Below are 25,371 nucleotides of genomic sequence, written 5' to 3'. Positions count from 1 at the left end.
CTGAAACAAACTTGCGCTACGTAAGAAGCTCAGGACGCCAAATCTCAATAGCCTAGCTCCCATAGTTTCCGAGATCTCAGCGTTCATCCGGACAGACAGACGGACAGACGGACATGGCTAGATCGACTCGGCTAGTGATCCTGATCAAGAATATATATACTTTATGGGGTCGGAAACGCTTCCTCCTGCCTGTTACATACTTTCCGACGAATTACATACTTTCAGCGAATGTTTTTATTTATGCAAATTAGAAGTTTAAGGCTTCCTTCTCGTCCCACGGATGCTTCGCCATCATTCCCGCGCCATCTGTAGTCTAGCTCCGAGTCCCAATAGGCTGGCCAATAATGGCTGGTGATGGCTCCTCCAGCTGTCCCTTAGCGGGCGACCTTGTTTTCTCCTCCCTATAGAAGCCGGCTCTGCTCCATCTCCGCTTTAGCTGTCAAGTAGCTGGTGGAGCTATGTCCCACTATCCACACTTCAACTATTCTGCGAACTTGCCCTTGTTATGGTATTGCTTCCTGTCAGCAAAATCCCACAATAAAGCTTGGATTAGGCGTCCTTTCATCTGCACTGACCTCCTGCAGTCGGTTTTGGGGGTTTCTTTCCATTTTTAATATTTAGTTTCCACATAGCCTTTGCACGAACACCGCCAAAGATTAAATTTCTTATTCTTTGGGCCGCGGCTAACGGCGTTCGTCGAAATTCACTCTCTAAATCTGGTATTTTTTCTGGTATTTACTTAGCTCATCTGAGTACCGCGCTGAAAAGCAGACCCGACGAAAAGCTTTAGCCGCCTGTTTGCCTCTCGCTCACTCCTATGGTTAGCTCGCGGTTTTCGTCGATGTGAGTACTAGGCTTTAGAATTGCAATATCGGTTGTAAGCGGCTGTGAGCAGAGGCTATTATGTGTGGCCCAAGCGGAAACAGGTCGCTAATGCAGAAACATCATCTGTCTGAACACAGTATAATCTGTATTAAAGTTTCATGCATTCTATAAACATTCAGTGTAAATCAAATGCTTACATTTTTTTAAAATATATCCCAGTTTTTGAATGTACTTAAAAATATCGATATATGGATACAAATATATTGATAGTTTCATAAAAAAACTAATCTTTGAATTCTTAATATTTTGGGCAACCCACTTGGTTTTAACAGTTCGACTTTTAAATATATAATATGTGAAGTTCTTTTAAGGCGCTTTTAATTATCTTCAAGTGAAAAAGTGTATTTTTACATAAGCCGAGCCTTTAATGTTATGCGTACTGCTTTCAGTGTATGTATGTATTTCGTGAAAATGTTCTAGATACAAAGTGATTTTTAGTTATTAATCTACAAAAACACCGAAATTAATATTGAAGTATTTGTTTTCCTGTGTATCTCAATACATAATTTAACAGATACTATTCATACGGTTTTGTTATGTCACGTTTGATAGAATATTGTTGATGGTTAATCAATATTATTGGTAATCTATGCGTTATTGGAGAATTCCGGACTTATAAAAATATGTTTTGTTCAATTTGCATTCTAGCAAAGAGAACTGATTGCTTTGCCGTGCCGATGTCTAAATGTTAAAGAACCTTTGCATATACCTATGTATGTATGTATTATTGTTCAGATTTAAGTATCCGTAGAATACGGCATTGTGACTTAAACTTCCTTACGGACATCTTAGACCTAAAAGCGCCCTCCCCACCACAAAGAGACTGCCACAGGCTCATGTGGGTAGCTTACCGCAGCCACCACCCCGTAACCTAACCTAATTATGTGCATACAAATTACATTTATAAATAAATAAGTTTTAAAAAAAAGGAAAAGAAAACAAGTATACACCTTATGTTCATACAATATCGCTGACGATGACGAGTGTCATAAGTCGAAAACACGATTTTGTAGTTAACAGTGCAGAAATGTTCTATTTATGAGTTATGTATTTTTCTATGTTAAAGTTACATATTGATAAGTAGAATATATTGTATGTTTTAGTCATATGCTGTTTTCAAAATTTAATGGAAATTGTAGCCTTAAAAAAGATTTTTACGTGAAGTAATAGTTGTCATGATTTTGTAGCAATGTTTTCGGTACAATTTTGAATTCACAGATTACTTTTATTTCGGCCACTCAGAAATGTTTGAAATTTAGGAGTCAAATGGCCAAAATGTAAAATGTAAAAGAAACATGGTTTCTAAAAAAAATTAATTCTAGTTGCACTTGAAATCGGGCACGAACTTATGCACTCATCCAATATTTTTGATCAGCATCATTTATTTTTACGTAAACTTAACATTAATATATATATTTTAGATAATTACAAACGTCCCAAGTCGCTTCCATTCTTGCTTTACATTTTTAAATATTCTGTAAGAGAAAATTAGGGCTACATTAAAAAATGTAATATAAAAACAAGGAAGAACGCTATAGTCGAGTACCTCGGCTATCAGATACCCGTTACTTATCTAAATAGAGATATGCAAGCAGCAAAGCGAGATTAAAATGCGCCACCTACCGGCGGTATACAGATTTAAGCGTCATGGGCGTTAGAGTGGGCGTGGCAAATTTTTTTTTGGATCCATCGATAGGTATTGACGAGACCAATACATTTCAGTTAAAATTTTTTATCTAGCATACAAATTGTGGGCGTCACAGGTTTTCGCGGTTTATGGGCGTTAGGGTGGGCGTGGCAAACTTTTTTTGGATCAATTGATAGGTATTGATGAGAACATTACATTTCAGTTAAAATTTTTATTCTAACATCAAAACTGTAGGAGCCACAGTTTTGGGCGGTTTGTGGGCGTTAGAGTGGTAGAGAGTACTGAAACAAACTAGTTTCCGAGATCTCAGCGTTCATCCGGACAGACAGACGGACATGGCTAGATCGACTAGTGATCCTGATCAAGAATATATATACTTTATGGGATCGGAAACGCTTCCTTCTGCCTGTTACATACTTTCTGACGAATCTAGGATACCCTTTTACTCTACGAGTAACGGATATAATTACAAGCTACAAAGTTTTAGAATCATTTTACACTCACTCTGTAGGCAATGTAATTTTTGTAAATTTTCACTCACTATATACCAAAAACACGATTTTTATAATGTACAGTGTTTAAATAAGTATTATAGTGTTTGGCATGTACATATGTCATTATTCACTCAATAATAAGTACAGAAAAATTGTACATGTTCTCACAATTTACAACGTGTAGTTATTTACTTGTGTAAATGTATTCATGCACCTCCTTAGTTTTTAATCATAATATTCCACAGATTTCAACCAAAACAGTTGACTTTTAAGCCATGCCAGTCTGTCCGTCCGTATGAACGCCTAGTTCTCGGAAACTATAAAAGCTAGAATGTTGGGATTAAGCATGCCGATTCTTCGGCTTCCTTCGCAACTTTGTTTCATCGTAGTCCCACGCCCCCAAACGCCCATAACGTTAAAACCAGTTTATCACCCACATTTTTGAAAATGAAACTTATTTTCGAAATTTTGGAAATATCACTAAAACTATATGAACAAATAGTCATTTAATAATTACAAACACTCACTTTTTACACCATTTTTTGGTATATGTATACATAGTTAAATATTTTTATTTATTTAATCATTATATGTTTACTTGTTTAAATAATTTTTTATTTTCTTAAATGTTTACTTGTTTAAATAATTTTTATCGACATTCACAACAATACTAAACCATTTTCTCTAACAAATCTAAAGTGATCATTCTCAAATACAAATGTTAGACTACTTTTAAAAATACTGCAGTCACGTGATCCTGGCCACTTTGGCCACCAAGTCCTGAAACTGTAACTTCGCATTGCAGACCGCTTGCACATTTATAGAAAAGAAACATTTTCTGTTCCGATATATGCCTTCGGAATCGCCTACGGGTATTAAATTCTTACTTGCGAGAAATCTACCTCAGCTAACATTAGGACATTTATCACTCCGGTGTCCCGCAAGAAAAACTAAAGTACAGACGAATCAGTGACGTTACTATCAGTAGTAGATGGCGCCCATCTTAAGAAATATTTATTTTTGATTGGAGGTGTCTGATAATAGCATTTTCTTTTCTTTTTCTGACAAAAGCTTTGCTTTTCAGTAAAAGTTGTTATAAGAAAAATTATAGGATCTGCGTATGTATATGTATCTTATTACGATTAAATATATCTATTCCTATTTATGTTTCAGATAAATGCACTATCATTAAGACAAACAAGAAGGAAGGCTTATTAACACCTATAAAACATAATCATGCTTTTGCATGGTTACTTATTACTATGCCTTTGAACGGTGTTCTTAATGAAATAAAATGTACCGTAAAATTGTATGACAAAAATTGTTTTCTATATACAATAACATACATTCAAAATATAATGATGTTCACTATGTGGCATTCTATTTTAACTCTATGTCAAATATTTTTATAAGCAAACAATAAAACTGGTGGTTCTATACGACGGAGTAAACATTATATATTATATGCAAAACAGATTAGAAATTATCATATATATTGACTTTGACATTGTCTTGTAAATCGCACCTGCCAAACTAAGAAGTTTATCCAAGGGATTGCATCGTAATGAATTCATTTCAAAGTGCTATAAAGAAGAAACTGGAAACAAGTGGGCTATTAAAGAGAAATTTGATCGAGCGGTTATACAGTGTATTCACATTAACGGCTAAGAAGCTGATTGGCATATTGCCCAGTGAGGCAAGATTAAGATTAGAGATTCTACAAAAGGAGTACATCAAACAGTTCTTTTTTGAAAAGCGCGTGGGAAGCGGAGGAACTTGCTTAAAGTCATTTCCATGTTTTGGATGATTAATAAAGAACCGGAGTAGAAGCATTGCAGCAGAAAGGCAGTCTCTACATCTGTCAGTTCACCGGGCGCAAATTGTATTCAGAGATCGTCAGCGCCAGAAAACGCGTCTTAAACTGTTAACGGATAATCATGTGCCATTTAGAATTAATGCACGATTTCGATTCATATTGCGCAAATTGAGCAGACCAAACTGTGCTAAAATGATGATAGAGAAATTTATTAGTGGTTTTCCATACTGCTTAAGAGAAATATTTTATAAAGTCCAGATGTGCAGCTGACATTGTAGTTGCCCAAATTTCTCAAGTCTTAAACCGAAGAGCATTACAATATATTCAAGCTTTCGTTGACTGTTGCGAAATTACTTTCTTCCTTCATTTTTAATTGTTTAAAAGATGTTTTCTAGTCAGGGCAAGGCTACAGATATTGCGAACTATCGCAGTGAGACGTTGCAGCTAAATTCATTACCAAATTTGGATGAAAGTTCAAAATTTGGAGTTTCGGAATTTGAAACGGAGGATGATCTTCAGTTCCCTCGAATTGCTGCTAAAAATAATCTCTTGAAGCTAAGTTGGTGGCATTCGCCCACTGAAAAGCATGAAGTCGAGGCAACAATAGTGCAGCCTAAAAGAAATGATAAAGGACCCAACAATATAACGAAAGAGCTTGAGAACAATAATACTTTAGTTAATGGCTGTATTAACACTCCAACAAGATCTGTTTCGTTACTCCAATATATTTGTCCTGACCAGGAACGCGTCAGTGTAGTACAAGAAGCAAGCATTCTCGAGCCCATCGTTGATGAATTTGATCCGAAAGACTCACACCGACTTGTCGATGGTATGTATGAATTTTATTTATATTTTTTTACCTGTTAGTCGTAGAGTAAATGGGTATATTAGATTCCTCGGAAATTATGTAACAAGTGAAAAAAAAACCGAACCTATAAAGTATATACATATATTCTTGATCTGGATCACTAGCCGAGTCAATCTAGCCATCCCCGTCTGTCTGCCCGTATAAGCGCTGAGATCTCGGAAACAATAAAAGGAATTAGGCATACAGATTCTAGGGCTTCATAAGCAGCGTACATTTTTTTCAGAGGAGTGCCAGGCCCACAAACGCCCATAACGCTGAAATCAGCCTGTCGCCCACATTTTTGATTTGTTTCTTTTTAGTGATATTGTTTATCAATACCCATCTAAATGCTAAGAAGCGTTCTAATCGCATTGCCAACTTTAAGATTAGATAAAACAAATCTTTGAAAATAGCCAAAAATAAAGCTATCGGACTGAAACTTTCCCAAAAGTCTTATATCTTTTACAGGTAGTATATAAGTCGGAACCAGCCGGATCGGACAACTATATCTTATAGCTCCCATAGGAATAATCGGAAAAAAAATTCAAAAAAATTATATCTTTGGTGTTTTTAACATATAACCCCGAATTAGTTTTGAATTTTGAATTAAGTTTTATCATAATCGGACGACTATTGGTGGGAAAATAATATGAAACAAATTATAGCTTCGGTGTTCTTTAACATATAACCTCCTACGCTTGGAAATAACATTTTTTAATTAGTTTTGAATTTCGAATTTAATTTTGTCAAAATCGGACGACTATATCATGCTGCCATAGGAACGATTGGAAAATTGGTGGGAAAATAATATGAAACAAATTATAGCTTCGGTGTTTTTTGACATATTATCTTATGCTAGTAAGAATATAATTTTTTTAAATTTTAAATTAAATAATTATAACTGCAAGGGTATTCAAACATCGGCTTGCCGAAGTTAACTTTCTTTCTTGTTAAATTAACATATAGAAAAAGTAAAAAGTTGATAACAAGAAAAGTGAAAGAATCATTCGATTGCAACCACCATAAAATTTTTAAGCCGAAGTTTCTCACAGCGAAAGAACTATTACAAGTGATATAAATACATTCTTCTCTTTTTAACGATTTTAAACGTTCTTAGCAAAGACGATACAGGCACAATCAAGGAGTTTAGTTTTTCCTTCGAAAATTCAATAATTTAAGAATTCTTATTCTCCGAAATTGACCATGTCAAAGAAAGAGAGGAATATTCTAGTGCAGGGGCTAGAGCTATTTGGATAATGGGTGGAATATCATCGCATACTATATTAGTGAAAAGCAAAGAGTATTCAAGTTTTAATCAGATCACACATGTAATAAGGTTTTCTTAAATATAATAGCTCAAGCAAATGGGGTATATTCAATGTGTCTGAGTATGCTGAACATTTAATTTTCAGCTGCCAAACAATTTTGGAAATAGAAAAACGACTTTTGGGAAGTTTTTGCCCTAATAGCTTTAAAAATGATTCGACTCGTCTAGTGATGCTGATCAAAAATATATATGTATACTTTATAAGGTTGGAAACGTCTCCTTAACTGCATTACAAACTTCTGACTGAAAACAGATTTCAAATTTTTTTTACGAGCTTAGGTGATCTCTGAACTTGGCGTTTCGGTATTTTGTGACTTTCGCTTTGCCCAAATTTCGGGTTGTGTTTTCTTCTTGTAAAGCCCAATTTCCACTATAAGGTATATTTAGGATATTTCGATAGGCAACGGTGAGGTGTTTCCATTGGCAAACGCGTTTGCATCAGCAGTTCTCTTCGTTACTGTGATTTGCGAGCAAAAGTAAACAATTGATTCAAATAATATGTCATCGATCAATTACATCGCAAAACAGCATTTGCACAGCATAAATCTAGCCATGTCCGTCTGTCTGTCCGGATGAACGCTGAGATCGGAAACTATAAGAGCTAGGCTATTGAGATTTGGCGTGCAGATTCCTGAGCTCCGTATTCCATATTTCAGTCACCTCTAGTAAATAATTCTGGTTAATGGTGGTGGAAAGTAGCACAAAATCAACTTGTCAGCCCTATAATGCGGAATTTTGCCTTCCTACCCTTGCCAACAAGTTTTTATGTGTTTTGAGGCGATTTAAACGGTAAATAGGTGATAACGCGACGCGTTCATAAGGAAGCGGGGCCTAATACAGTCTAAACAGAGGGTCAAAAAAATAATGTGCGACAATACAGCATGAAAGCAAGAGAGTTCATGTTTGATTGTGTCTCCTTACACCTCATATTTTTATACCCGTTACTCGTAGAGTAAAAGGGTATACTAGATTCGTCGGAAAGTATGTAACAGGCAGAAGGAAGCGTTTCCGACCCCATAAAGTATATATATTCTTGATCAGGATCACTAGCCGAGTCGATCTAGCCATGTCCGTCTGTCCGGATGAACGCTGAGATCTCGGAAACTATAAGAGCTAGGCTATTGAGATTTGGCGTGCAGATTCCTGAGCTTCTTACGCAGCGAAAGTTTGTTTCAGCAATGTGCCACGCCCACTCTTACGCCCACAAACCGCCCAAAACTGTGGCTCCTACAGTTTTTGATGCTAGAATAAAAATTTTAACTGAAATGTATTGTTCTCATCAATACCTATTGATTGACCCAAAAAAAAGTTTGCCACGCCCACTCTAACGCCCACAAACCGCCCAAAACTGTGACGCCCACAGTTTTCATGCTAGATAAAAAAATTTAACTGAAATGTATTGGTCTCGTCAACACCTATCGATTAATCCAAATGCCACGCCCACTCTAACGCCCATAACGCTTAAATCTATATACCGCCGGTAGGTGGCGTATTTTAATCTCGCTTTGCTGCTTGCATATCTCTATTTCCCTTTGGTCCCTTTAGCTGAGTAACGGGTATCTGATAGTCGAGGTACTCGACTATAGCGTTCTTCCTTGTTTTATTTTACAAAAATTGCGATGTTAGAAAACTGCAGTAACTGCATATCATGCGCCGTTGCATTATTTGATCATAACTTTTTAATGTACGGTCCAATTTTAAGAATTTTTATATAGGTATTGATAAACACAACAAAATTCAATTTATACTTTTACAAAATCTATTATAATAATGTGGTCCACATACAATTTTTATTGTTTTTGGCGGTTTGTGGGTGTAAGATTGGGCATTTTTTTTAGGTCAATCGATGGGTAAGGAAGAAACCATTGCATTTCAGTCAAAATTTGTGTTGTGTGCCTAGTACTGAAATCGGCTAAGAGTTTTACTAGTCGAAAAATCTCATTCTTTGTAGTGTGACCGAAGTTTTCAAATTTCACACGCGATGCACGAGGCATGGTCTTACTATCAAGCAGCAAATCAATTGGAGCAATTTAAAAAAAGAGTTCTGGTGCACAAATAAATTAAAATACAAATAAATGGAATGTTCAACGAATGTTTTTATTTACGTAAATTAGTAGCATAAAGCTTTACTCACGTCCCACGGATGCTTCGGCGTCTTCCACGCTCCACATGTAGGTTCGCTCCGAATCCCAATAGGCATATTAGACCTTGAGGAAGTGGGAGCCGAATCGAGAACGGGGCTGATTCGCCAGATGCTGCAGGAAGTCGCCCATCATCCAGGCAATGGCTGGTAATGGGTCCTCCAGCTGTCCCTTAGCGTGCGACCTTATTTTCTCCTCCCTATAGAAGCCGGCGCGTCCTCCATCTCCGCTTTAGCTGCCAAGTAGCTGGAGTCGTCCATGGAGAGCTCGAGCGAAGTCCTATGATACATCCCACTGGGATTCTCTAGTGGATCTTCTCCAGCACTCCAACTATTCTGCGGATTTGCCCTGTCGTCGAATTGCTTCCTGTCGGTCAAGTCCCACAATATTGGGCAACAACTTGGACTAGGCGTCCTTTTTCATCTGCACTGACCTCCTTTGGGCGTTTTTGGGAATTTCCTTCCATTTTTAATTTTTAAATTCATCACCGCCTTTGCACGAACACCGTCAAAAATTATTCTTTGGGCCGCGGCTAACGGCGTTAATCGAAATTTACTCGCTAAATCTGGTATTTTTTTTGGTATTTCTTTAGCTCGTCTGAGTACCGCACTGAAAAACAGACCCGACGAAAAGCGTTAGCCGCGTATTTGCCTCTCGCTCACTCCTATGGTTAGCTCGCGGTTTTCGTCGATGTGAGTAGTAGGCTTTATATCATTTGGACGGAGTGTAGAGTGTATGTCATACATTTTCCATTTCAGGATCGAAAACGGTTCCGTCTACCTGTTTTATATTTTCGTCGAATGCAAGATATCAGTTTTTTTTTTAATTTTAATAATGCTATACCCTAGAGTAGGATAATACAATACAAATGATCGTTCCAGTTTTAGTCGAAATTCTGAAATCGTAAATAAGAGTTGTCCCTGGTGTAGAAGATAATATGTCAAAAACAATGAAGCTAAAATATGTTTTTAATCGTTCCTCAGGCAGCTTTATAACATGTATGGAAGCTATAGAATATAGTTTTCAAAACCGACTCGGACAAGTCTCCAACTTTTATAGACGAAGAATCAACTTGTCACGTTTTAGCTCCCTTAGCTTTAAGAACCACGGAAGACATTTATACCCATTTTTGGTAGAGTAAAAGGGTTTGCTAGATTCGTCGGAAAGTGTGAAACATAAACTATATATATTATTAATTGGGATCAGCAGCCGAGTAATCCGCCATCCGACCGATATAATTTATTTAGTCGGTCGTTTGGTACCTGTGAAACGAGAAAGCAAGAGGGTTACTTGTGTGTGTTAAATAACACAAGTTTACAGACAAAATGCTTTCAAGCGATTAATAGAAAATAAGGAAAGTGTTCGTACCCTGGATAAAAAAAGTGTAATAAAAATGTTGTAACGGCAATTTTTAAAATAATTTTTTAAAGTTTTAAATGTTGAATGTCGCATTTTTTTCGACTTATCTCGAGTTGAATGCCCAAAATTTGTGCAGTTTCATTTAAAGTCAATAGTTCAAAGTTCAACTTTTCCATAATAATTAATATGATTAAATAAATAACTCCCGCGCAAGAGCGTCCCAAACATACAGACATACATACCGACTTAATGTCGTATTTAATGCTACCCAATGAATGATCAAAATCCCACTTTTTATTTCCGTTATTATTATTTTTCCGTAGGATAGATACAAGTCAGATCACGAAATGTGTATGCATACCTAGCTAGAGTGAGCGAGATGCACGATGTTCCTATCTGTCAAATGAGAGTGAGCTAGATGCACGCATTGCTGTGACGAGCACTTACTGAAAAAACAGGAGGCTTGTTGCGTTAAATTCCTAAAAAAAGTAATAAACAGGCGCGTAGAATGTAAATTTAAAAACTCATATTTTTGTGGGGTTCACACTGAAACCAATTTTTAATCTTTGATAAACCGGAGTAATAAATAACTTAACGCATTTTTTGAGGTAAAAACCACTTTTCCGATCTGGATTTTTATGTGTAACTATTACGAATATGGCTATCTCAAATTTCCCTCCACAGGGTTGTTAGTTAATGAATAAAAGATAATTTTAAGATTTAGTTTTGGGTTTTCCATTTGTAAACTTCGCACAAATACACATAAATAAGTAGACATTTTATTAAATAAAATACATCTAATTTTGTATAAGCGCTGATGGAAAAATAATATAAACGCCCTGGTAAAGTTTGGATTTTTGTCACTTATGAAAACTGATATATTTATGGTTCTCATTTTTTTTTTGTTGTATGGAACTATTTTCTTAACCAAGGGTCTGCCCATATATCAAAACTGGTTTCAATATTTTCTGTGTTTTGGATGGAGCTAACTACTCCAAATCTTTATAAAAGATTTTATTTATAAAGAAAAGTGTTTTAAAAGACGATTTAAGGAATCACAACGCTTTAGTTCGAAATATAAGATTTCTCTCGTGAATCCCCTGGTGAGTCTTCAGTGACATGTGATTTGCCATGCGTGACGCACGCTCCATTACTTATGTTGTGGTATTACCCTTATTTTCGTTTTTTTAACCTATTTATTTTGAATGTATTGGATCGCCATGCGAAAGCAGTTGTCAATAAAAAATTTCAACTAAACAATTTACATCATTTGATTGATTTTAATCAATTTATTAAAGTACTACTTGCCTGACTTAAACATCTAAATGGACTTGTAAACCTTAAATTTTTGACACACTTATTTAAATTGATGTTTTCCGTTGATCCTTTTTTCTTTTTTCTTTTTGGGTTTATTTTGCTTTTCTAAAGCGAATTAGCAAGAAGAGAGAAAAGGAAACATCGAATTCCGACGCTGCAAGCGCAGATTAAAGGCAAAGAACACTAGATTATAAGACAAACAGAGGGAAATCTACGAATATCTGCATCACTTTCTTGCTTGACCGTTTTCGTAGGCAATCAGCGGCAGTGTTTTTGCTTATGACATGTCACCTAGATCCGACTCCAGAACTGAACTGAAGCCTTAAATAAGTGTTGCTGTGTTTTTAAAGCTTCAAAGCAGATTTTTTCATGATTAGTGACTTTAAATTACGCAAATACGTTGTTGGGAACTTGATGGAAAGCTAAATATGTTCATTTTAACATAAATGTATCCTAAAACACCCATAACAACACGCATTATTTGCAAACGTTTCCATTATTCTTTTGAGGGCTCTAAAAAATTACAGTTTTCATTAATGAGAAAATTTGAAGAAAACAAACACTACCAGAGCGTTCCTATTATTTTTTCCATCAGTGTATGTATATTGTGTTATATTTTTGTACCCGTTTTTCGTAGAGCAAAGGCTTATATTTTTTCAGGAAAGGTAACAGTAAGATAACATGAAGAAGAAAGCGTTTCCGACCTTATAAAGTATAAAATAAAAACCCCTCTTAATGAGGTAAGGGGTCGTGACTTTTTTACCTTCAACATATGTATAAACAACAACAAATAAATACACTTTCTAAATTTTTTCATCTTGCACGCTTCGGCGAAGTATCTAAGCTTCTCGCATAAAATGGCATATTCTATTGCAGCCTGCCTTTGTATCAATAAAAAGGGTATTAGTAAAGTTAAATATTAAAAATCTTAAATTGTACATAAAATAATTAACTATAAAAACTTGGAAGCAGTTGGCTAATGTTTCTGTGTACATAAGTATGTACGTACATATATGTACACGTATTGATCAGTGCGACACATGCCAACTGCACATATGAATGTAAGATTCATATGAGCATACACACATACATACATATATATATGAGCGTACATATGTTCGTATGCATTAATTGATGAAGATTGCTTCTTATTGTATTCGTTACCGTCTTCGCGAAAGTGTATACAAGTTTGTCGAGTCTATATGTACATACATCCATTATTGCTGTTTTTGTAGGTAAAATTTAGAAAACAGTCAGTTGCTTTTTTTGGGTAACTTATTAATTTTCATATACATATGAATAAAAAATACATATACATATACATATACATAAATATAAATGTATGTTAAATTTTAAATTTGTTGGCAAGAGTTAAGCAATTACGAACAATTAACGAAGGCACTATAAAAATATAAAGGCATACATAAAATAATAAAGTAGAACCTGTAGGGCGAGTCTGTTCCAGGCAAACAAACATTAACAAGTGCGCGTTTCGGACTCTTATCATCTGTTTTTATCTACTGATGTAGCCTTTTCGATTAGGCATTTCACTAGCAGCTCGTGGCTATAACTTTTTCATTCAAGTTGTCTGAATCTTTTTTGTTGAGGAGCTGCATCCAATCGACCTTAATAACTTAGTTTCAAGGCATTGTTAATTTATATAGACTTCAAAATATTTTATTTTTTAAATTTGTCAAATATTAAAAGATCACTGATGAAAATATAATATAATAATCGGGTATATTGCCGTGAAGTATAACATTTAAATGTATGTATATTTATATATGTGAATGCATGTACATATGTAATAATTTGATAATTACAACCAGCGAGACTTAATATATGTATTTTATCCTTTTTGGGATTTATTAGGATTATTTTGTCATTTTCGCGTTGGTAGAACAGAAAACCTTACAGGCGAATTATGATTAAACACAAAGAGTCAAGAGGTATGCATTAAAACATGACCGAAGTGAAATGATTAAATACGTCAATGTACTATTACAAAAATAACTAGTGCTTAGTAAAGTTATCTATTAATTTTTTTAAGATTCCAAACCATGTACTGGACTGTTAAATCAAGATCAGGAGGATCAAATGAACGTAAGCGGATATCGTCGTTCCCATGTACGAACTGCTATTTGCTGGGCTTGTATTTTCTTAACTGGGGGTCTACTGCGCCTCGTGTTACATTGGTGGCGTCATTTGTATCTGTATGCCACATGCAGTCTGTGTCCCTTGGAGGAGGCCGAACAAGTTTTGGTAACCGAGGATTATCAAGGAAAGCATAAATTGTATCACGTTAAGCGGATTCAAGTACTAACTGCGAACCACCTTGAGTAAGTAAAGATTCTACATATAACTTAATTGTTGCTAAACTAAAAAGCATTATCATTCTTCAGGACACTATTGCTAAAGGAACGTCAGGGCACAGAAAGCATGCATTTAGGAAGTGATAATGTAGAAAACGCCGTGCAACTATCGGTTCATTTTACTTCGGCGCAATTTAAAAGTACGTCGCTTGCACACAATTATACATTTGTAAATATATATGTAATTACATCCTCATTTTTCAGGATGTTCAACCTTACGAATATTCCGGTGCAAGCAATTGGTCTATGCCTGGAACAACAATCTGAATTGTTTCCAAAGGATAAATGGACTCGATCTTAACATTCCGTGTTCATACTATCACCAACAACGTGGATTAACCGCTACTGAGCAGATTTCAAGGCGGATTGTTTTTGGGGACAATGAGATAACTGTTCCATTGCACGATATCAAGACATTGCTTTTCCTGGAAGTGCTTAATCCTTTTTACGTTTTTCAAATATTCTCAGTCATACTGTGGTTTACATATGATTATTATTATTATGCATGCGTAATACTTTTGATGTCAATATTTGGTATTACGATGTCTATTTTGCAAACGAAAAAAGCAAGTATAGCAACATAAAATTTTTTAAAATAATTTTTTAATTACTTTATTTTCTTAGAATCAAGATGTACTTCAAAAAACAGTATATAACACTGGTAATGCTTTGGTTGTTGATCCTAGGGGTCTATCCAAGGAGTTTCCAACGCGAGCCCTAGTACCGGGAGATATAATTGAAATTCCATCTTCAGGCTGTACTCTGCAGTGCGATGCAGTATTATTATCGGGAAATTGCATCCTAGATGAGTCTATGCTTACTGGTGAGAGTGTGCCAGTGACTAAAACTCCTTTACCAAAGCGTGACGTGATATTTGATAAAACCGAGCATGCCAGGCATACACTTTTTTGTGGAACAAAGGTTATTCAGACTCGCTATATTGGATCAAAAAAAGTATTAGCATTCGTGATAAACACTGGAAACATAACAGCTAAGGGAGAACTAATACGATCTATTCTTTATCCCCCACCGGTTGACTACAAATTTGAGCAAGATTCTTATAAATTTATTCAGTTCCTAGCAGTAATCGCTTGTGTCGGATTTATTTACACGCTTGTAACAAAAGTAAGTTGGCTATATGTTTAATCAATACATTTAAATAAATAAAATATTTTTTTTATACAGATATTGCGTGGCACGGATCCCGTTAAAATAGCAGTTGAATCTCTGGACCTTATTACTATCGTAGTTCCACCAGCACTGCCAGCTGCAATGACAGTGGGGCGTTTCTATGCACAAAAGCGGTTAAAGGCTAGTGAAATATTTTGCATTTCCCCTCGGTCTATAAACGTAGCAGGAGGCATAAATTGCTGTTGTTTTGACAAGGTTCGTACACATTTATATAACTATATACATATATAGAAATATATATATATATATATATATAACTCACTCGTTCTCCACCACATAATAAGCAGTGCACAACTGGGGTCGGCCTAACAAGATGATAGCTCCCTCGTTGAAAACACAGAAACGAAAGACAAACTATTTTTTTTTGCATTCCGATCGATCCTCTAAGGCATCGGTAGAGATTTAACAATGTATATTTTTCAGTCTTAATAATCCCATGTAGGCTGAATATATATAGACTTATAAGTCTAGTCTATATGTTAATATAACCAATTTGACGGCAATAAAAAATGTGTTATAATATACACCTTTGCAGATTTCAGTCAGAAGTTTGCAATGCAGGGAAGCTCCTTCATTTCCGTTTGCGACCCCATATAGGATATGCATATATTTTTGATCAGCATAGAAGAGTCAATCTAACCATTTCCGTCTCTCCGTCCGTCTGTCCGATTCTACGCAAAATAGTCTCTTAGTTATATTCTATAGCTCCCATAGGAATGATCAACAAATATTTTTTTAATTAAAAAAATAAATCTTTGGTGTTTTTTAACATATTAACTTCTTGGGAATATCAATTATCATTCAATAAATTTTTAAAAATCTTACGATTTTTTTATTTTGCTGCCATAGGAACAATCGGATAATTAATGTCAAAACAATACAAAGACCGTTATATTTCGTTTTAGATAAACATACAGTTGCGGCAACAAAAATAGCACCAATCTGTAGGCAATTCTTCTTTGTGCTACAAAATGGTAATTTTTTGCAATATTTGTATTCTGTTTGTAAGGGTAAGTAGGGTTACATATCTTTTAACTAAAATAAAAGTGGTTGTGGGCGTAATGCGGATGGTTTTTAAAACTTCGATACATTTATGAAAAAAGTAGCAAAATTATGCGGCAACAAAAATAGGTTTCGGTATTAAACTTCATTTGCTCAGATGTTTTGGCTGTTTTTCGATTTGTTGTATTAAGAATAAGTACTAATGTAATAATAATAATAATGTAATAATGAATAAAATAGTGTTCCCAATGGGTCATTAAGCGCACTGTAATGATAAAAACAGAAGGACATTCAAAAAGATAAAATTGTGTCCCCAATCACATTTGCAAAGAATAATAATGGTAAAGCAAGTATAATGGTATGGTCGTATTCTCGTACTATAATAATGGTACCATATCATAATGTAAACCCATACAGGATCAACATGTTCACTTTGATAGCTCAGAAATTATGATGCAATTTTATTCGTAATAGAAAATAAATTTATTTTGGAAGCTTTACCACGGTTATAAACCAACAAAAATCTGAAAGAGAGTCATCTAAAGTTTCAAAACACTTAAGCTAAATAGTATAATGGGGACCTTTCAAGCCCCAGAACTAAAACACATCAAAAATCTTTGCAGAAATGTTAAAAAAATATGTTTTTAATGCAAAACCGAAGAAAAAAATCTGCCCTTGATCTATTTTGAAAGAGCCACACAACAATTTTGCCATTTTTGGAATGATTCTGGTGTCTAGTGACATCAAGGTCGGTCGTTGTTGTTGCAGCCCAAGCATTAGAACAATATTTGTTTACCTTAAGATGTAAAAATACATACATTTCAATCAAACAAAATTTTCAAATCGAGGTATTTTTAAGTTTTTTAAGCCTTTTCTTTAAGTAGTGTTTTGTTGCCGCAAAACTTTGCTACTTTTTTGACAAATGTATCGAAATTTTAAAAACCTCCGCATTGTTGGCGAAACCACTTTTATTTTAGTTAATAGATATGTTATCCTACTTACCCTTACAAACAGAATAAAAATATTGCAAAAAATGACCATTCTGTAGCACAAAGAAGAATTGCCTACACATTGGTGCTATTTTTGTTGCCGCAGCTGTATACGGTAGTAAATTGAAATGAAACAATATCTTAAGATATTTGTAATTAGTTGTAAGTTTTCTAAAAATCCGAATGCTCTTTACATACAATGCTCCCACGGGAACGACCTGCAAGGGTCGTTACTGCCATGTTAAGAAAAACTAAAAATTTAACTTAAAAAACAATAAATTTAAACTATTACCTTGATGTTAAATTTCATCTTAAAATAGGAATGGCTTTTTATCTGTTGATTGTGGGTTTCAAAAGAAATAAAAGATTTGAGGCTTTAAAACAACCACTTAAAACAACCTAAAATGTGGAACATTGACATTTCGGCTTACGGCTAAGACGTTTCTTTTTTGGAAGAACAATATTAAAGAAATCGTAATTTTTGTGTGTTTAGTTTCTGCAAGCTTCAAAGTTTCCATTATCTTTGTTTTTTGTCCTCAAGTATAATTTTTCTCAATTATTTTAAGAACACTGACTTAAACGTAGGTTTTGCGGTTAAGCCAGTTTAGCGACCACAAACTGCACCAGTTGGACGCTCCAAAATTTTCAAAGATTAAACTTTATTTAATTTTACTTCGTATGTCAATATGTCGAAAATAGTGTACATCGGAGCATTAGCTAATATCGTATAACCTAAAGCCCATATCTCGAAATATCATTGTCAGACAGAAAAAGTGTAAAGTAGAATTTAGCTAAAAGAAGAAAACATTCTATCAGCAGGGGACTATTCTCGTGGATGATTATTAATGAAAATTATTGAAAGGGCATAAATCTAACTACCTACAATTTTGTATTTATAGCCGTTATTCGTAGAGTAGAATGGTATACTAGATTCGTCGGAAAGTAACAGGCAGAAGGATGCGTTTCCGACCCCATAATTCTTGATCAGGATCACTAACCCATCTAGCCAGGTCCGTCTGTCCGTTTCAACGCTGAGATCTCGGAAACTATAAGAGCTAGGCTATTGCTAGGGATTTGGCATGCAGATTCCTGAGCTTCTTGGGCAGCGCAAGTTTGACTCGGCAAATAAAGCGCCCACAAACCGCTCAAAACTGTGGCTCCTACAGTTTAGATGCTAGAATAAAAATATTAACCGAAGTGTATTGTTCTCATCAATACCTATCGATTAACCCAAAAAAAGTTTGCCACGCCCACAAACGGCCCACAAACTTAAAAATATCGTAGATATGAACGTGAATATCTCGGAAACTTTTAAAGATAGAGAATTGGGATTTCAGATTTCGATTCCGTAGCCTTGTACGCAGCACAAGTTTGTTACGTGAATATGCCACGCCCACTCTTACGCCCACAAACCGTCAAATTTTCATGCTAGAAACAAATTTTAACTGATACGTATTAGTCTCGTCAATACCTATCGATTGACCCAAAAAAAATTTGCCACGCCCACTCTAACGCCCATAACGCTTAAATCTGTCTACCGCCTAAATAACCATATATTGAGATCACGGGTAGGTGGCGCAGTTTAATCTCGCTTTGCTGCTTGCATACCTCCATTTCCCTTTGGTCCCTGAGTAAGTTCTTCCTTGTTTTTTAATAAAAAAATCAGTTTATCAATATACCAATGCTTTTTATTTATACAGTGCTGCGTATGCCACGAAATTTGTCCGTTTTCTTTTCTTTAATTAGTGAGCACTCGGCTTCCGAGTCAAAAATAAATGGAAGGGGCTCTTCAAGATGGTACAAGATTCCCTACGGTTTTGTTAATGATTAATTAGTATTGTCTTTAGATCTCCCCTATTTCATCTTGCGACAGTCCGCCTTTTTGTGTCCTAGTTCGCCACAGTGATCACACTACATGGAAAATGCTTGCAGTTCCCATTGAAAGTATCGACTGTTCCGAACGTTTGCGGTGTGTAAGTGGTGATCAAAGTAAGCTTAACGATTTATCATGTCCAGAAAATTCTTTCTTTGTTGCTGGACATTATAAATAGCACAGCAAGTCTGGGTTTTTGAAATATTTTTTTCTCACACGTCCGTCGCCAATAATTACTTATTTTGGAATGTCTATCTTTTTTTTATTTAGGCCTTAGGACTATATAACCGGGCCAAGCTCGGCTGAACCAGGTATGGGTAAAGTGTGTGAATCGTTACTGGGAAAATGTAAAAAAATTATTTTAAAAAAATTTAAAACATTTTTCGGAACCCGGTGAGTGGTTTAAAATGAGGGATACATGTTCTTGCGTGAAAAAATGTAGAGGAAAATAGTTTTATTTGATTTTTAAACCTTTTTCACAATTCAAGATTTTTAAACCTTGCTTTGATGACACTTAATACATGACACTTGTAAATTTACTTATAATTTATTTTACCAGGGTTGAAGATATAAGCAAATAGTCGAATAAAAATTGTGATTTTCTTAAATTAATCATACCTCAAATACCAAAGCTTAAGGTGTAGTGACATCTTATGCTTTGAACAGCCTCACGTATCGAAATATTATGCTGTCAGGCCTGGACTACCAAACGAAGGAAATTCTGTCGGGCTGTTTTATTTATTATAAAATTGGTAAATCTAGTACAAGCAGAATAAGAAGTATAAGAATAAGCATTTTTCAAATATCATTAAAAAAGTAATGCTTATAAAAACACTTTTCGTTGGAACTGACAAAAGTAATACTAATAAAAACAAATTTCATTGGCGTTGAAAAAAGTTACGCTACCGAAAAACATTTTATTTAATTGTTAAAAAGTTTCTTTACCCTTGCAGGTCGTTCCCGTGGGAGCATTGTGTGTACAGAGCTGTCCGATTTTTAAAAAACTAAAAACTATCATGAAAGTTGTGGGCGCCACAGGCTTGGGCGGTTTGTAGGCGTTAGAGAGGGCGTGGCATATTCGCGTAAAAAACTTGCGCTGCGTACAAGGCTGCGGAATCCAAATCTGAAATCCCAATTCTCTATCTTTGATATACTTACTTACATACCTACGATTATTTTACAGTTTGTGGGTGGTTTGTGGGCGTTAAAGTGGGCGTGGCAAACTTTTTTTTGGGTCAATCGATAGGTATTGATGAGAACAATACATTTCAGTTAAAATTTTTATTCTAGCATCAAAACTGTAGGAGCCACAGTTTTGGGCGGTTTGTGGGCGTTTCGTTTGCTGAAACAAACTTGCGCTGCGCAAGAAGCTCAGGAATGACGTTAAAACCTGTCTAGCGCCCACATTTTTAAAGATTTTGTTTGATTATAACCATCATTAAAAAGTTAAAGTTAACTAGTCACAACTGTGTCTACAAGTATATATATTCTTGATCATTATTAACAACCGAGTATAGCCATGTTGGTCGGCTTGATACTACGCAAACTAGTCTCTTAGTTTTAAAGTCAACTGGTTGAAACTTTTCCAACATTTTTTTTCTATTGCGGTTTATATATAAGTAGGAATGAGCAGGACCCGTCTGTCCGTATGAACGCTAAGATATTTGAAAAAATTAGAAAAGTAGAAAGTTCGGGTTAAGCATGCCGAATCTAGGGTCTCCCACTCTACCCACTCTAACGTAAATTATAGTCCCCAAATGCTTTAATATTTTATAAAAGTGTAAATGGATTTTGTTATATTTATCGATACCCACCCTAATGCCAAAATATGTTATAGTTAAATAATAGAGTCGCCGCTAGGTGTAATGCAATCTGGAAAACAGCAACTTTGCTGCTTGCATATGTTCATCTCCCATGTACTCTCTTTAACTAAGTAGGGGATATCTGATTGGCGTGGCACTCGACTATAGCGATCTATTCTACTTGGGGTAATACATTTTTAATATTTCAGAATTTAATTTTACAAAAAATTAATTAATCATAAAGCTGCTATAGGAACGATTAAAGATTTTATGGAAAAATAATACTCTATGATATAATAATTGAATTGCAAATTGAACTTTTCATAAACCGAACTAGATATTTATGGTGGCTTACAAAAAAGTTGGGTTATTTTTATTCCCTTCCAGGGGGTAAAATGATCTGAGTCAGAAGTTTGCAACGCAGTAAAGAAAACATTTCCGACCCTTTAAAGTATCGGGATGAAACCTTCCCAAATGTCTTATTTCTGTTGCAGGTAGTATAAAAGCCGGAAAGAACCGGATCGGACAAATACGAGTATACCCTACAAACAACTTAGGACATTTTTATACACGTTACTTGTAGAGTAAAAGAGAAAACTAGATTCGTCGAAAAGTATGTGACAGGTAAAACGAAGCGTTTCCGACCCCATAAAGTATATTCTTGATCAGGATCACTAGCCGAGTCGATCTAGCCATATCCGTCAGTGCGTATGAACGCTGAGATCTCGGAAACTATGAGAGCTAGAATGTTGGGTCTTGGCATGTAGATTTTTGGGCTTCCTGCGCAGCGTAAGTTTGTTTCAGCAGGGTGCCAAGCCCACTCTAACGCCCACAAACGACTGTAACACTAAAACCCATTTAGCGCCCACATTTTTTAATATTTTGTAAAATTTAAATGAGCGTTTGTTTTAAATACCTATCTACTTGCCATTATTTAAATCGGACTATTCACTAAAAGGTTATAACCAAATAATAATCAATATTTTTCAATTCAATCGAGAGCAGGGGGAGCTATAGGTTACTTCGCGCTGTAGGCCAAGGGGCGCTATAAAAGAAGAAGATAGGTGGCGCTTTTGAAAAAACGCCACATTTTTAAAAACATTTTTGCTTTTTTTCTGTAGTTCCCTTAATGGGAAACTAGTCCTCGCTTTTCGAAGGTATTTTCTTTAAAAATTTGTTATTCTTTTTAAAAGACTATTGCTATGGAAAAAATTTGATAATGAATTTATCATCAAAATGGATAGATACTTACACAAGTCAAACAATCGAAAAACATACGTTTCGATAACATTTTAAAACAATATATATATATATATGTATATATATATATATAAATATGTATATACATTTATTAATTATTTATTCCTATATTTTTCAGACTGGTACGCTGACTGAAGATGGACTTGATATGTGGGGGGTAGTGCCCAAATCATCAACAAATCAGTTTCAAATACCGTTAAAAACCGTGGACCGCTTGCCTTACGATCATTTTCTTTTCGGCATGGTAACGTGTCACTCTATAACAATAATGAACGGCACAATGATGGGGGATCCTTTGGATTTAAAAATGTTTAATTCTACGGGTTGGACATTAGAAGATTCAAAAAACATACCAGATAATGAAAAATATGGTATACTTTATCCAACTATTTTAAGACAACCAAGGCTTTGCTTTTCCGACTTGACTTCACCGGATTCGGGAACAAAGAGACAAATAAGCCGTCAATCATCTGTAGACGATTTACTAGCGACTGTTGGTATCTCGCAAAATCAAAAAAATTTTGACCATGGTATTGTTCGAGAATTTCCATTTACTTCGAGTCTTCAGCGAATGTCCGTTATTACTCGTTGTCTTAGTGATCAAGTATTCAATGTTTACTGTAAAGGCTCTCCAGAGATGTTACAGAAGCTTTGCACACCGCAAAGCCTACCCGATAATTATTCCGAACAGCTGTCGACATTCGCTAAAAAGGGATACCGAATTATTGCCATTGCATTCAAAGCTCTTGTTCAAAAAATGAACTATACAAAAATACAGCGCCTGTCCCGCGAAGAGGTTGAAAACAACTTAGAATTTCTGGGTTTTGTGATACTCGAAAATCGCCTTAAGCCAGATACAGCTAAAGTAATCAAAGCATTAAACTCAGCAAAGATTCGAACTATAATGATTACAGGCGATAATATTTTAACTGCTATGAGCGTTGCTCGTGATTGTGGCATAGTAAGCGCATCGCAAGCTGTTATAACAGTGCATGCAGATCCGCTTGGAGATAGTGGAAATATACAAACCAATAACACAGGTCCCGATACAGATAGAATTGTTCATAAAAATTCAGACAGGCTCTATAAGCTGCAGTACACATTAGATTTGGGGAGTAAAGTCTCTGCCTCATCTCTTATAACATCAAAGTGCAATGGTAACTTTTTTCCCAAGGAAAATCGTGAGGATAAATTCAGTACCGACGGTGCTCAAACTCTGTTTCGCCTAGAGTCGACGAACTCATTAGTTAATGAATCGAGCTCCAGTTATGCAGAAAGTATTCTGCCGACGAGTGATAGCTTGGCCAGTGTAAAGACCACAGACACATGGACCCACAATGAGGCAACAGATGTCGAGGCTGAGCTAGGAATGAACCGCACTCAAGACGAAAGCTGGCGCCAACACTACATATTTGCAATGGATGGCGGAACTTGGCAAATTATAAAAGATCACTTTCCAGAGGAAATGGCAATTCTTTTAACACGGGGGTCGATTTACGCCCGAATGTCACCCGATCAGAAACAGGCACTAGTTATAGAACTTCAAAATTTGGACTACTGTGTTGCCATGTGCGGTGATGGCGCCAACGACTGTGGTGCGCTAAAGGTGGCTCATGCTGGTATTTCCTTAAGTGAGACCGAAGCGTCCATTGCGTCGCCATTTACTTCACGCAATCCCACGATTTCGGCTGTTTTAAAAGTTATTAAAGAAGGACGCGCTGCATTAGTCACATCGTTTGGGATTTTTAAATATATGGCAGCATATTCGCTGGTTCAGTTTATATCTGTTATGGTTCTTTATTCTATCGACTCGAATTTGACAGACAAGCAGTATCTTTACGTAGACCTTGGACTTATATCAATATTTGCCTTCTTTTTTGGTAAAACTGGATCATTTGATGGAAATTTGGTCGAACAAGTACCCCTCAGTTCATTAACGTCCTCTACTCCATTAGCATCACTTCTACTTCATCTTACTGTTGTAACTGGATTCCAGGTGGTTGGTAAGTATATTAATAACACCATAAAATATAACAAAAACCACGTTGATCGCAAATTCAGTTGGTGATGGACCTGTGGATCACAAAAATAAAAGTTTCAGATTTGACATTTGATAATTTAAAAAATTTTAAGCTATTGAAAAAAAAGTAAACATAAATTTCTTGATCCTGTGGTCGAAGGTTACCAAAATTGGCTATCAATCCCTTGGGGGCATTTCGGCTGTAACTTTGTTATCAATAATAATATTACATTCAAGTCAGAAAAACTACATACCTTTTCGTTTTATCGTATTATTTAAGGTTGGATTCATCTACATCAAGAGCCGTGGTTTAAACCGTTCCAACCTGCAGATGAAGACCATTTGGGTTGCTATGAAAATTACACCATGTTTTGTATATCTAGTTTTCAGTACATAATACTTGCCTTTGTTTTTTCCAAGGGTGCGCCATATCGAAAGCCACTATGGTCAAATTTCCCACTATGCTTGGCATTTATTGTTAATGTGTGCATTATTGTTTATTTGGTCATTTACCCCAGCGACTGGGTAGCAAACTTTTTTCAGCTCATTGTACCTCCTGTCATGAGTTTTCGATATATTATGCTTGCTTACGGAGCAGCAGCATTTAGTTGTCATATTTTTGTCGAGTCTTTTGTAGTCGAATATCTAGTGTTCAAAAAATACCAAGTTCAGCGGGATAAAAACTGGGTCACATCAAAGCAAAAATACTTGCGTCTGGAGTATGACATTTCCAAAATAAAAAATTGGCCGCCAATAACTGAAGTTTATGAACCAAATAATTGTACCGATTGGGAAATAGAGCAGCCCACGTATGTCAGTTTGCATGCTGAACAAAATCATGATACACAGTTTGGAAAATTTCCTGGATTTATTTAGTAAATAGCTTAAAAAAAATAGTTTATAAAAAATAAAAAATGCGTATAATTCTCGCCAATCCCTTTGTACATTTTAATATAAGCAATTGCATAATTCTAAGAACTAGCATAATAATCATTATAGGGAATTTAGTCAAAATTGTTTAGTTCCTA

At 35.5% G+C, this 25,371-nt stretch overlaps 1 protein-coding gene across 1 annotated transcript; it reads left to right on the top strand.

Annotated features, from left to right (window-relative positions):
* The first annotated feature begins 1,086 nt into the window (after positions 1 to 1,086).
* anne (anne boleyn) lies at positions 1,087 to 24,106 on the top strand. The gene is given in 9 exon segments (XM_017088634.4): positions 1,087 to 1,279; positions 4,201 to 5,672; positions 13,885 to 14,173; positions 14,237 to 14,346; positions 14,411 to 14,772; positions 14,831 to 15,331; positions 15,392 to 15,592; positions 22,442 to 23,785; positions 23,788 to 24,106. Coding segments are annotated over 8 exon segments (3,366 nt in total). The 5' UTR covers positions 1,087 to 1,279; positions 4,201 to 5,227; the 3' UTR covers positions 23,902 to 24,106.
* The last annotated feature ends 1,265 nt before the right edge of the window (positions 24,107 to 25,371 follow it).

Source organism: Drosophila suzukii, chromosome 4 (genome assembly GCF_043229965.1).
Source record: "Drosophila suzukii chromosome 4, CBGP_Dsuzu_IsoJpt1.0, whole genome shotgun sequence".
Classification (NCBI taxonomy): Eukaryota; Metazoa; Arthropoda; class Insecta; order Diptera; family Drosophilidae; genus Drosophila; species Drosophila suzukii.
Note: the sequence above shows the minus strand (reverse complement) of the source record. Positions and strands in the feature narration are given on the sequence as shown.